This window comes from Nuphar pumila, chromosome 9 (assembly GCF_984573655.1).
Source record: "Nuphar pumila chromosome 9, dmNupPumi1.hap1.1, whole genome shotgun sequence".
In the NCBI taxonomy this organism is placed as follows: Eukaryota; Viridiplantae; Streptophyta; class Magnoliopsida; order Nymphaeales; family Nymphaeaceae; genus Nuphar; species Nuphar pumila.
Genome location: NC_143257.1, coordinates 1,284,173 through 1,297,590, shown reverse-complemented (window position 1 = coordinate 1,297,590; position 13,418 = coordinate 1,284,173). Strand labels below are relative to the sequence as shown.

The window sequence follows — 13,418 nt, the reverse complement described above, 5'->3', positions numbered from 1 at the left end:
AGAGAGAGAGACGAAAGAAGATCAACATTACTACTCATGAAGAACAACAAAATGTTGAACCCATGAACCAAACAATATAGAAAACAAAACTAAAATATAGAGAAATAAAAAGCTAAAGAAAGAAACTACAGACAAATAGCAACAGACAACAAAGCCAGGCTCAACCAGGATCCGCTGGATTAGAAGAAACCACCGATGAGTGAACGTTGTTCAGAGGGAAGGAGAGGTCTCTAAGATGCATACATAGAATCGCATATACATCAACCAGTATTTTATGGATAAGATTATTAAGGATGACCAGAATTTGACGGAAAGTAGCATCATTGCGTGCCATCCAAACAAACCACCAAGTAGTAAGCAACCACGTCTTTCAGACCAGTCTCCACCGCTTGCATCGCCTAATTCCAATAGGGCCCAGGAGCATATCAAGCACAAAAGACTCATCTTTGACAATTACGTTCGAAAATGTCCACGTCCTATTAAATAGGGTCACAAAGATTGGGCAGGGCCAGAATAAATGAGAAGTAGTTTCTTTAGCAGCTTGATAAAGCACACACAATCTAGGTAACTGAAAGCCCAACTTCTTTAAATAACTGTGAGTCTGAACCCTATCATGCAAAATTAACCAAGCCAAGACCCAAGATCTTGGGAAAGGGCCCTTAGTCCATAACACACACTCAGGTAACCAATCAGCCCTCGGAAGGAGCAACGATCTATACACTTTGTGGGTGTGGAACACACCATTTGGCGCAATCGCCCATTGCAACCACTGATCGTAATTTCTCGCATCCCCAATTTGATCTCTAAAGAACGATAAGGCTCTCAACCACATGCTTCACAAGTGCGAGATCGCCAACCTTTGGGTTCCATGACAAAAAAGAGATAAATCTGGAGCACCATATTTAGCATGAAGCAAATGAGCACATGGAGAACCTGGTTGATGGGCCATCCAGCATTGCTTAGCCACAAGAGCAATACTTCTTTGTCTTGGAGCAAAAACTCCTAAGTCCGCCATACGCCTAGGTAACACCACCGTTTGCCAACCAACCAAATGGCGCTTACTCTGAAGTTGACACCCAGACCAAAGAAAATCCGCCATTAAACGACAAATATGCTCCTCCACACTCACAGGCATCACAAACATTGACATGAAGAATTCATGAATAGAAGAAAGAACATGTCTGATTAAAGTCAGACGGCCAGCGATGGAGAGATAAGACGTCTGTCATGAAAAAAACTTGTTTTTCACTTTTTGAATAGTTGGAGCCCAAGCAGCGGTAGAGAGGCGTTTCACTTGTAACGGCAGGCCCAAATACATCATCGACCAACTTAGAAATTGCGCAATTAAAGTGTCGAACACCTAGTGCACTGGATCGCGCCTCTATGATATTGCTTGCCATGGTCACCCTTAGGGATGGTAGTGGACCAGGGCGGGGACAAGGTCTCCACCCTTGCCCCGTTTCAAAATTTGAACCTTCATCCCCGCCTCCATCCCTGCACGGGGATGGATTTTAACCTCCACCCCCACCTCCATCCCCGTTTTATGTCCTCCATCCCCGGTCCAAACAGGGTGAGGCTGGGCGGAGCCCCATTTCCCCTCGGTCTATAGTCATTCCTTAAAGGATTGAGGACGGGGCGTGGTAGGGAAAGGCGGGGATTGAGATGGGGACGGAGCGGGGCGGGCGAAAGCGTAAGTCCATCCCCGCCTCCATCCCCGTTTATGCCCTTCATCCCCGGTCCAAACGGGGTGGGGCCCGTTGTCCCCCGGTCCACTGCCATCCCTAGTCACCCTTACCTTTGGTTGGTTAATTACTTGCATTGATATGATTTATAATCGATCTAAAATACAAATGACAATGCATTGAGACTCAATACATAATACACCCTTGCATAAGCCTCTGTGCAAAGGATAACTTGGATGAATATTTGCTTAGAATTATTTTCCCTTCATTACATCATGTAATAAAATCGTTCCTGAAGGCAGACATCTCAAACTTGAACAAGAACACATTTTTCTTTACTACATCAAATTCGAACCCCCAGCTTCTGCATGTATGCACCACCAACCAGAATGATTACACCAATGTCACCCGGACACTCCAGTTTCAGCATCCCCTTACATACTAATCATATTTGAAAACTTCATCAAAATGCTTAATCCCCAAGTGAATATTTGATTGAAGCTCATGGCTTTTACATCGGATCTCAGGGTACCATATATCAGAAAATGGGGTTTAGAATCACCTGGCATGATGTATTTAATGTACAGATTTGGAACTTAGAAGACTCTTTCTGCTGTTGCAAAGAGGTTCCAGAATATGGTTGCTGCAAAATAGATGGCAGCAGTTACTGTCATGAATGCTTGGAAGGATCCCAGCCACTTCACGAAATAACCTGTCCCGATCGTGCTAACGATGGCCGCTAAGGTCCCTGCTGAATTTGTGATCCCTGAGGTAAAGAGCAGAACAGTGCATAAGAAGCTGAACACATAAATTTGGTGTTCGGAGACGAGAAAAGAAAACAAAAAATGAGACTTCAAGCTCTGAACAGATCAGGTGATTTTGACAAAACACATACTTTTGGTGCTTTGAAATCACCGCCGTCCATGCCTTGAATCACCACCATTCATTGCACAAACAGCGGGACCCCATCAAAACGGTACTGATACCTGTTTGCACAATGAATGGTGGTGATTGAAAGGATTGGAGATCCCAGGAGCAGTTAAGTGCCCGAGTATGTGACACAACCAATCACATGATCCAGCATTCCATATTGGATCTACCTTCGGGGCTCCATGCTTGCTTACACAAATGGAAGAAGGGCTCGGGGATTTGGAAGGGGTGAGAATCACAAATTGGAAGAGGCCAGCAATGGATGCAGCAAGGTTAATAAGGAGCGGTTTGTTTGCACCCACAAGGGTTCTGCCTTCCTGGCTAGGGGCGACCGTGCTTTACTACTTGACATGGGAGTACCACGGTTCGAAACCGTACCCATCAGCAGGTGTCCCTTAGCCTAAGTTTGAAGCTGGTTGGACTCACCAGTTGGCAAGGGAAGCCCAAGGCCGGAGGGCCACCGGAGAGTACACTGAACTTCGGCAAGGGATGCCTCCAGTGGGTTTCAAACCATGGTCATTGGTTGTGCCATGGTTAGGCAAGGGGTTTATAAGCATAACTAGGCATACTTAATCAATCAATATCTGCTTTCATATCCCACTAGATCAATGGGTTAGGCAGGCACCCACCAGTTATTATTCAACGAACCTCTGGGGTTTGAACCTGCAACGTCACACTACAAGGAAACGTGCACTGACCGCTCCTACCAACCACCGAGCCCTGTTGGTCCCACTAGATCAATCATTTTCAACCCCTTTATTATTTTTTAGAAATCTCTAAACTACCTGTGTCCTACTCATCTTTTTTCTTTTTCTTTTTCTTTTTCTTTTTTAAAATGAGAGCTGGGGTTAGGCAAACCCCTACCAGTTATACAACTATACCATTGGGTTTTGAACCTGCAACGTCCCAACACAAGGTGACGTGCACTAGCTGCTCCTACCAGACAACCAGAGCCCCATTTGGCCCGCCTGTCTTATCTTCTGCAGAGGTGCAAATGGCTTGTTTAAGTTGGACCACTTATCTGAATCCAATACATTATTCTCAGAAATGGATCTTATTCTAATATCCAAAAACGTGTATTCTAATCAATTTAGACTTATACTATCTGATTTTTTTAGATCCAGATTCAAATTCACATTGGTGTTTGTTTTCCATCGATACGCATTCAATCCCACCCGCTTGCGCTTTTACATGTAAAGCCTGGCCTCGAACCATTTTTTACTGGATCCAGTATTGCCATATAAGATTTCAACTAGATTTAACTCTACTACATTAGGCCTAATTCAGATCCGGATTCAGCTCGCCTAAAATATTGATTCAGGTTCGGATTTACAATGACCCAGCCTGTATCCAACCCAATTGCACCCCTAATTTTCAGCCATAAAAAAGAACAAGAAGCCAACTTACCATGTAAGAAGCCAGCGTATTGGGGAGCAATGTCCTGGACAACACAAGAAAACAAGCATGTTAGAGCCTCATTGTGCTTTTTCAAAATAACGGCCACTGAAAATATCGCAATAATTTCATGATATTTTCAAAATATCAGCAATATTTGTGGCTATGTGATTGTGGTTATCTGCCAATGTTAGGGCAAAAGTTGAGAAGCGTACTTGCATATTAAGCATGAAACCAGCTTGACTGAAAGAGCTAAGGCTGAGGCCTATTGTCAGCCATATTGCTGCTGCAGTGGGCGTCTTGGCGTAATTCAAGCATAGCAGAGACACACCCGGCCCGATGAAACCGATCGACTGTCGATGATCATGCAAGATTATGTTAGCAGGCGCATGCGTATGTGTGTGTGCATGTATGTGTATATGTGCATGAACTTTTTTTTTTTTTACTCGAAGAAACCGCTCTAGGATCAGAGACCCAGTCGCGCTGCGTCTGCCTGTCATACTTACTGTCGCTGTCCTAGTAGGGTAAAACTTAGTGGGCTTGCTCCTCACCCCCAATGCATGCACATATTTGAATCTCATGTATGTGCACTTATGCACATATGTGTATATGTGAACGTTTGCACATGCATGAACTTCTTTGCCGAGTCCATTTTCTAGGCTTGGTACAACTCAGGCACAAGATTGCACATCGGCTTGCCCAAGTTGGTTGGGCTCGACTTGGTTCGGTCCTCAGTCAATGTGTTATAGACTAAATTCAACTTGAGCCCAGGATCCGACCCATTTGCATCCCTAGTTTCACATGTACCTCTAATTAATCCTCCGATCTCAAAATGCTCAAATCTCAGATCCAAGTTTGAGATTTGAACATTCAACAACTTAATATGCATCAAAATTGTAAATGCACATCATGTGAAGGGCAGTTACCTGCATTATTTTCCGGACCAGGGTGACCGAGTAACGAGACTCAAGAGTGTCAGAGATCCACCCAGCAATGTAACCAGAAAGAGCCATCATCCCCCAAGGGACTGCACTGAACCAAGCCGCTTGCTTTAGGTTGATATCAAACACCTGGATGAAAGAGAGGAAAAGAAAGATGTTGAGCCAACATGATAGACGATGTCCTATTTCCTATCAAAACTAGGGCTGTCAATGGGTCGGGTCAGGGTCGACCCGGACTTAACCATATAATTAATGACCGGGTTCGGGTTTTGTCAGGTCACAAAAATGGAATCTCAAACCCAGACCCGAATAATTTCAGAAAATTATTTTTACTGAAAATACATATAAAATACTAGGGTTGGGTCGGGGGTACCCGACCTGCATGTTGCATGTTGCTTGGGTCGGATTTGGGTTGACCCGATTATTATTTCAGTCAGTACTTTTTATGCGCATTAATTCTTGTTCGGGTCGGGTAACCGGTACAAACCTGGCCCATTGACAGCCCTAATCAAAACCGTCCATCTCTTATGAGAGTCCAAGATCTAAACATCTTCACAAATATTGTGTTATTTTGAAATGATGGTGAATTTCATCACAATATTTTCAAATGCTGCCATTAGAAAACAAAAACAGAAAACAGGCAAAATGTGTTCTATCATGTTATCTGATTAAAAACATGATATTTTAAAAAATATTGCATTTTTTTGTATAATTTCATCCTTTGAAATTATCATGATATTTGCAAAGTATTCTCAGTATTGTGACTACGGTTCTAAGTTTGTTTTTAGGTCAGATACCAAGGAAAGGTTAACAAAAGAGACTTTTTTTTTATAGGAAGGAAATATGATAAAGATAGAAACATGCTGAAAACACTTGTTAATTATAATAAGCAAGGAGAATAACATTAATTTATTGTTTCAGTGGCAAAACTGTGACGGTGAAAGTGTCATACAATAAGAATTTGTAAGAAAAAAAAAAGACAAATAAGGGGGCGTTTGTTTCATGCCCTTTTCATATGGAAGAGGCTCTATTTCATCCGAGAAAGTGTGAAACAAACAAGTTCATGAGAAATATATGGTGGGACCCATATAAAAAAAAGACAAAAAAAAGTTTTATGTGGAAATGGATTCATAGAGAAAGTACTTTCCCTCCAAAGTGGCCCTTTCAAAGGAAAGAGGGTCCCTTAACCACATTGGATATGCCCATCCACTTAATCTTCAATATTACAAAATTCCTCATCATACCTTCCTTTGGGAAAGTGACTGATAGGTGGACACCGTTTCGGGTACTTCATTTAAAAATAGAATACTGTTATTCATATTTCGTATCCCCTCATATTAAAAATTTTATATTCAACATACCTAGCATTCTAGCTACCCTTCAACCTTTGGCTTCTACCTTAGGTGGTCATGACTAGGGGGTGTCAAGGGGTCGAGTTTGATCCGACTTGTACCAGATCCTATGGGGGTTAGGGTTTGGTGATAAATAAGAAGACCCAATTGGAATCTGGGTCAAACCCAAAGGGTCTGATTAATACATGAAGCCGGGTATGGTTTGTGAAATTTTGTACCAGATCGGGGCCTGACTCGAGTTTCGATTAAGATCCGTAATTTTTCAATATAAATATAAAAAAACAATATTATTTTACCGGGTAATCCTTATAGGATTTAAGTATAGTTTCTCTTATGGTGGGTCCAATTAGACCCGGGTCCGAACCTGGTACCATCATCTCAAATTTGGTTTGAGTCTGATTCCACCTGGGTCCCAACCAAACCTGAGCCGTTGACACCCCTAATCATGTCTTGTTAGTTTATTCATGCCCGCAGCCACACCAGTTTGTCCTGGAACATGGTTAATTTGCAAAAAAAGCTACCAAATTCATTGGTTTTTGAAAAAAAGTGACCCAACTTTTTTGTTATTACAGTTTACCACTGGTGTTTTCGTCTTTGTTTTGAAATCTCGCTTAGAACTAAAAATCAATATGGATTTACATTACATATGATGTAAAATAAGTTAATTTATTAACAAAACACAAAAACTGATCGCATTCTTTAGGTGGGTGTTTGAAATGTATTAAGCAGAGGGGATGGCTAATGCAATAATGAAAAAGATTGTCAGCTCTTTGTGAATAAATATTAAGTTGGGTGGCTTTCAGTAATTTACTCCAATTTTCTCAGGCATATACAAACGAAGAAATGCAATATGCACTAACATAGACATATATAGGAGATCATAGTCTCACAAATCTCGCTATATTTTTCGAAAAAAATAGTTTTTCTCCATAAAATCTTAGGAAAATGCCAACATATACAAAATTATGATATATATGGGGGGTAAATATTAGCTACTAAGGTAAGGAACTAATGACTAGAAATGAGTATTTTCTTTGAAAATTTTCAGTTTTTTGTACACCAAATGTTATGGATGTGAGCTACATAGTTTGTTTAGTAGGAAACTTGTTCGTCGATCATGACAAGTAATTAGATTTTTAAAGGGCTTCAAAAATCAATGGCCCACAATGTGACAAATTTTCATAACTCAAAAAATCACATTTTTATGTGAGAAAAAGCATGATCTAAGGCTTGATCCTTACCAACAAACCATGTTGAAGACATACAACTTGAACCTATGATTTCTAGTTCATTAGTTTTGTACCTTCATTAGTAGCCAATATATATATATATATATATATATATAGAGAGAGAGAGAGAGAGAGAAAATATAAATACTAGTAACTTACCATCTTGAAGTACACAGGCATCCACGACAAGAGCACAAAGTAACCCTGCATTCAACAACAAAATATTTTGTCATTTCTCCCTTTTTTTTGTAAATCTAAGAATAATTTATATTCATCATTGTTCTTTAACAACAAATATGCTTGGTTTTAGACTTCTCCTCCAGTGTAAGCCCTTGGGGGAGAGGGTCCTAGACTTGTAGTTTTATGCCTTTGGGACAATGACCGTAGGTATGGCAAGCTGAGCCAGTGCGACTAAGTCTTTGATCCTAAATGTTGTCTCTTTGAGTAATAAATAAAAAAAAATGCCTAGTTTTAATTAGGGGTCAACATCGGGCCAGGCGGGTCCGACATGTGCAACCTAAACCTGTCGAAAGCCCAGCTGAGGTTATTGTCAGGCTTGGGTTGGGCTCGATTACTAGGGTCATGCTGGCACAACTTTAATTGGGCTGGGGCTGCAAAAAACAGACCAAGTCCAGCCCATTTCAGGGCAGGTACCCGAAAGCCATCGGCCTGATGTCCACCCCTAGTTTTGATTAGGGTGTCAACGGGCCTGGTTTACCCAGACCCAGCCCGAACCAAATTCTATAGGGTCCAGGTATGGTGATAAATAAGAAGACCTGATTAAGACCTGGGTTCAGACCTGAAGGTCTGATTAATACATGGATCCAGGTATAGGTTGTGAATTTTTATATTAGACCCGGACCCAACCCGAGTTTTGATTAAGACCCGCAAATTTTCAATGTAAAAATGATAAAAAAAAAATTGGTTTTACCAGGTATGAACCGAATTTGGTTCATGTAGTTCTTATCGGGTTTGGGTATGATTTTTATTAAACCCAGGTCGAGACCCAATACCATACCCAAAATTTTGGTCCAAGTCTGGCTCCACCTGGGTTCGAACCAAACCCGACCCCTTGACACCCCTAGTTTCGATGCCTTGGACCAATAAAGGGAGGCTACATACAACATAATGCCTAACACAGAGGTCACAATATTGTATTCATCACCTCAAATTAGGGGTGCAAACAGGTCAGATTAGGGCTGGATCCTGGCAGCTTCAAATCCGAATCTAAAATGCAAACAATAGATCAGAATCCAGACCAGGATCTGAATCAGATCTGAGGAGATCAGATTGATTTTGAATCCAAAATACACGGTGATACTGGATCTAGAAAAAATAGAACAAACAAGCTATTTACGTGTAAAAAAATGCATTTGAGTCGTATTTTGAATCGGATCTAACTCTAGATCCGACTTAAAATGCTGATCCAAATCTGTAAGTGATAGGATTGAACAGATCAGAATCCGATCCAAAACTACATTCAGATTTTAATTAAAGGATCCATATCCGAAAAAACATGTCAGACCCACATCGGATATCTGACAATATCTGATCCGTTTGCAGTCCTACCTCAAATGCTTCCAATGAGGGGGTACGAAGAAATGCAAAGTTTGAGAAGTCAGATTTGAGTTCACGAACTTGGTCAGGTTTCAAGCAATGCCCTCTAGTAGTAGAGTCCTCCTGTCTCTTTTCTAATATATCCAGCTTCCAACAAAACTACTTAGCACTATGTAGGAGTGCAAATGGAACGGATTAGGTCAGATCTCCTACCCAAATCGAAGACATTAATCTAAGATTTGGATCTTAAACTAACTTTCAGATCGGAATAAAAAATACATGTTTGAACTTTTGCAGATCTGAATCATTATTTTCTGTCAGGTCAAAATTTAGATCTGGGTCAAATCCAATCCATTTGCGCTTTAAAAAAAACAAACAAACCTTTCAAAAAATGCCAAATTCATTCAAACGGGGGGCTCCGCTTGTCTGGCAGGAGCAGCTAGTGCACGTCACCTTGCGGTGGGACGTTGCACGTTCAAATCCCAATGGTGTAGTTATATAACTGATTGTGGTAGGGGTCTGCCTAACCCCAGCTTGCCTTTCAAAAAAAATGCTAAACTCACCCAGTGATTAGTAATGTTGGCAAAAATGATAGCCCATGTTGGTAACTTGGAAAACAGAAGCCGAAGGTCCGGCAGCTCCTTGGTCTTGGTCATAGATGTGTTTTTCCCGGCGACGATCTGCTCGAGCTCTAGCGGATTGATCAGCCGGCTATCGCGAGGGTCGCTGGTGACTCCGGGGACCCAGACGGACAGCCACAGGTAGCCAAGGGCTCCAAACAGAGCAAATGGTCCAGTGATTCCCAGCATTGCCATAAGTGGTGGAGTTGCTAGCAAGCCTATAAGGTTACCCAGGTGAAAGCCTCCCATTGAAACACCAACTGCACTAGCACGTTCATTCGATGGAAACCACCTACAAGAAACACCATTGATATTGTTAAGACATTCGCGTACTGTTTAATAATATGTCATAGGGACACGGACACGGACACGGACACTGACACGGATATTCAATACGAGTTCCAAAATGTGAGTTCGCCAACGGGCACAAATAGGGACGTAAACGGTTTTGATTTGGATCCGATGTAGCCAATACCATATTCGATATAGGATGTTGGTTAAAGGGATTCGGATTCAGATGGTGGAAAGCTCATGCCAGATCCGATTTTTTACACTTAAACGGATTAGGACATTCGTCAATTTCAGATATTTCTCAGATTTGGTAACAAAAAATCAAAACCATATCTGTATCCAATTATATTTGAATATGGTTTTGGCTTACCCAATGCAACTAAAAAGAATAGAATTCATTGGATATCAGATAAAATCCTATTCATTGACATCCTTAGGCAGAGATTTTTTCCTTTTTTTTATGACAAAGAACCTTCTCAGAGATACGGGTTACTTAATAGACCTGCCCCACTAAGAAGTAAATCCCAGGTAGTCCCCCGGCCCTCATGCCTTATGGGTAGGGGTGTCAACAGGTGGGGTTTACCGGAACCAAACCCTATAGGGTCCAGGTATGGTGATAAATAAGAAGACCTGATTATGACCTGGGTTCGGACCCGAAAGTCTGATTAATACATGGACCCAGGTATAGTCTGTGAAATTTTATACCCGACCGGAGTTTCTATTAAGACCCACAAATTTTCAATGAAAAATGCTAAAAAATATGGTTTTACCGGGTCTGGTTCATGTAGTTTTTATTGGATCCTGGTATGGTTTTTTATGTCCAAACCCAATACCTTACCCGAAAATTGGGTCCATGTCTGGTTTCACCTGGTTCCAAACCAAACCCGACCCATTGACACCCCTACTTATTGGGACTGCCTTGTGAAAGCAGTGGGGTTCATTGATTGAAACATTGTATCACTGAATCGGTTTCGGGATCCGATTATCTCATATCTCATAGCATGGGTCATTGGTCCAATCACACGGTGGCATTTTGAGTGGAGCTCGCATTCAGCTGCTGTGGGGTCCATACAATGCTGCCATGTTATTGGTCACAAAGACCCAAACTGTGAGAGCTGAGATTAGTGGATCGGGTCGCTTTCATAAATGCGACCAATAATGGACGCCACCAAATACAAAGCGCAAACATTAGAGTCCAGATCGGGTGCAATCACATCGCACAAAATTTGTTCATTAAGAACCTGATTGCCCTCCATCAGGCCTTGGACCCCACAAATGACAGGCCTTGTCCCCAAGATGGAGGGTCATCAGGTGCTTAATGGACAATTATATGTGCAATCATACTGCACACGATCTTTTTACCAAACATTAGGGAGTTAAACAGGTCAGACTCGGGTCAGATCTAGGCATTACCGAATCTGACATAATCAGGTCTGACCTAATTGAATTCGGAGTCGGATGAAATCAGATTCGGATTCGAGTTTGAATCTGTGGGACAGTGGTACACTATCTCTTAGGGCATATTTGATTGCCAAGGATCTAAGAATCGACGGTTCTGGCATGGACCCATGCTAGATCCCTGGTTTTGCAAATAAAGGATCTCAAAGGCTCCTAAATACACAGATCTCTAACCTGAAAAGAGGGTGGTCAGGCCAGAGATCCACATATTACAGACCCTAGGATCTCAGATCCGTGTATAGGTTATTAGAATAAGTTGCAAGGGTTGACTATTTAGATTAGCTAGGCTTGCAGGCAGGATCAACCAGCCATCACCACCACCACCAGACCCAGACGTGGTTAGGTGATCGGGCCAAGCACTCAAGACCACATAAAACTAGGGGTGTCAATGCATTGGGTTTGGTTTGGACCCAAGTGAAACCAGACTTGGTCCCAATTTTCAGGTATGGTATCGAGTCTGGACCTGGGTCTAATCGGACCTATCTTAAGAGAAACCATACTTAGACCCGATAAGAACTACATGAACCAGACCCGGGCCCTACACGGTAAAACAATATTTTTTATCGTTTTTACATTAAAATTTGTGGGTCTTAATCAGAACTCGGGTCGAGCCCGGGTTGAGCCCGGGTCTGATATAAAATTTCACAAACTATACCCGGATCCATGTATTAATCAGACCTTCAGGTCCGGACCCAAGTCTTAATCGGATCTTCTTAGTTATCACCATACCCGGAACCTATAGGGTTTGGTATGGGTCGGGTTTGGGTAAACCTGACCCGTTGACACCCCTACATAAAACACCAAAAATTGCTAGCTTGTGTAAAATTAGCAAGTTTTCGTGTAAAACACATAAACATAAAAATTGGTACGCAAGCAGCGATTTTCTGTGAAAAACACAAAACACAAAAAATTACTACACTTGCAGCTAGGGGTGTCAACGGGCCTGGTTTACCTGGACCCGACCCAAACCAAACCCTATAAGGTCCAGGTATAGTGATAAATAAGAAGACCCGGGTCCGGACCAGAAGGTCTGATTAATACATGGACTCGGGTATAGTTTGTGAAATTTTATACCTGACCCAGACCCGACCCAAGTTTTGATTAAGACCCATAATTTTTTAATGCAAAAATGATAAAAAATATGGTTTTACCAGGTTTGGTTCATGTAGTTCTTATCGGGTCCGGGTATGGTTTTTCTTATAGTGAACCTGATTAGACCCAGATCCAGACATGATGCTATACCCAAAAATCTGGTTCAGGTCTGGTTCTACCTGGGTCCGAACCAAACCCGACCCGCTGACACGCCTACTTGCAGCGATGCCCCCGATCACTTTACAAAGTACTCGGGTCCGATCACTGAATCTGATATGTTGCCTGTAAGGTCTGTGAGACCAAATTAACAAATTGCAAGTGATCAGTACTCACCCTGATAGCAGCTTATTCATGCAAGGTATTGCCACACCTTCCGCCAGCCCGAAAAGGACGCGAACCGCAAGAAGCATGGCGGTTGAGTGGTTGGCAGCCCATGGTGTGAGGAATGAAGCCAGTGACCAAACTGCTGCACCTACAGCCATCACTCTCGTTCCTCCATACAGATCTGCCATTGCCCCTCCAGCAATGGATGAAAAAAAGTATCCCCACAGAAAGGAAGACTGCACAGGGTTCAATCTCCAATTAGTAAAATTGGTGCATTCAAGTGGTTTGATACACTAAGCTCCAAAGGGGTTTGGCATAGTGGCATGTGGCCTTGGCCGTTAGACAGGTGGTCTAGGTTTAAATCTCATGAGTGTCACCTCAAGTCGAAGTGATGTCACTTCCTAGGGCAAGGTGTAAGCCCACGGAGTTTTACGCTGTCAGGACAATGATCGTAAGTACAGCAGGCAGAGCCAGCACGGCTAAGTCTCTGTATAAATATATAAAAAAAATGATTTGATACACTAACAACTAGAGGTGTCAACGGATT

General features: G+C 42.1%; 1 protein-coding gene across 1 annotated transcript; it reads right to left on the bottom strand.

Moving 5' to 3' along the window:
- Positions 1-4,885: 4,885 nt before the first annotated feature.
- On the bottom strand, positions 4,886-13,059 carry LOC149828156 (putative anion transporter 2, chloroplastic). The gene is made up of 3 exons (XM_090018120.1): positions 12,881-13,059; positions 9,650-9,998; positions 4,886-5,077 (listed from the first exon to the last, which is right to left on the bottom strand). Exons 1-3 carry the CDS (start codon positions 13,057-13,059, stop codon positions 4,886-4,888), a joined length of 720 nt encoding a protein of 239 aa, XP_089874246.1.
- Positions 13,060-13,418: the final 359 nt, after the last annotated feature.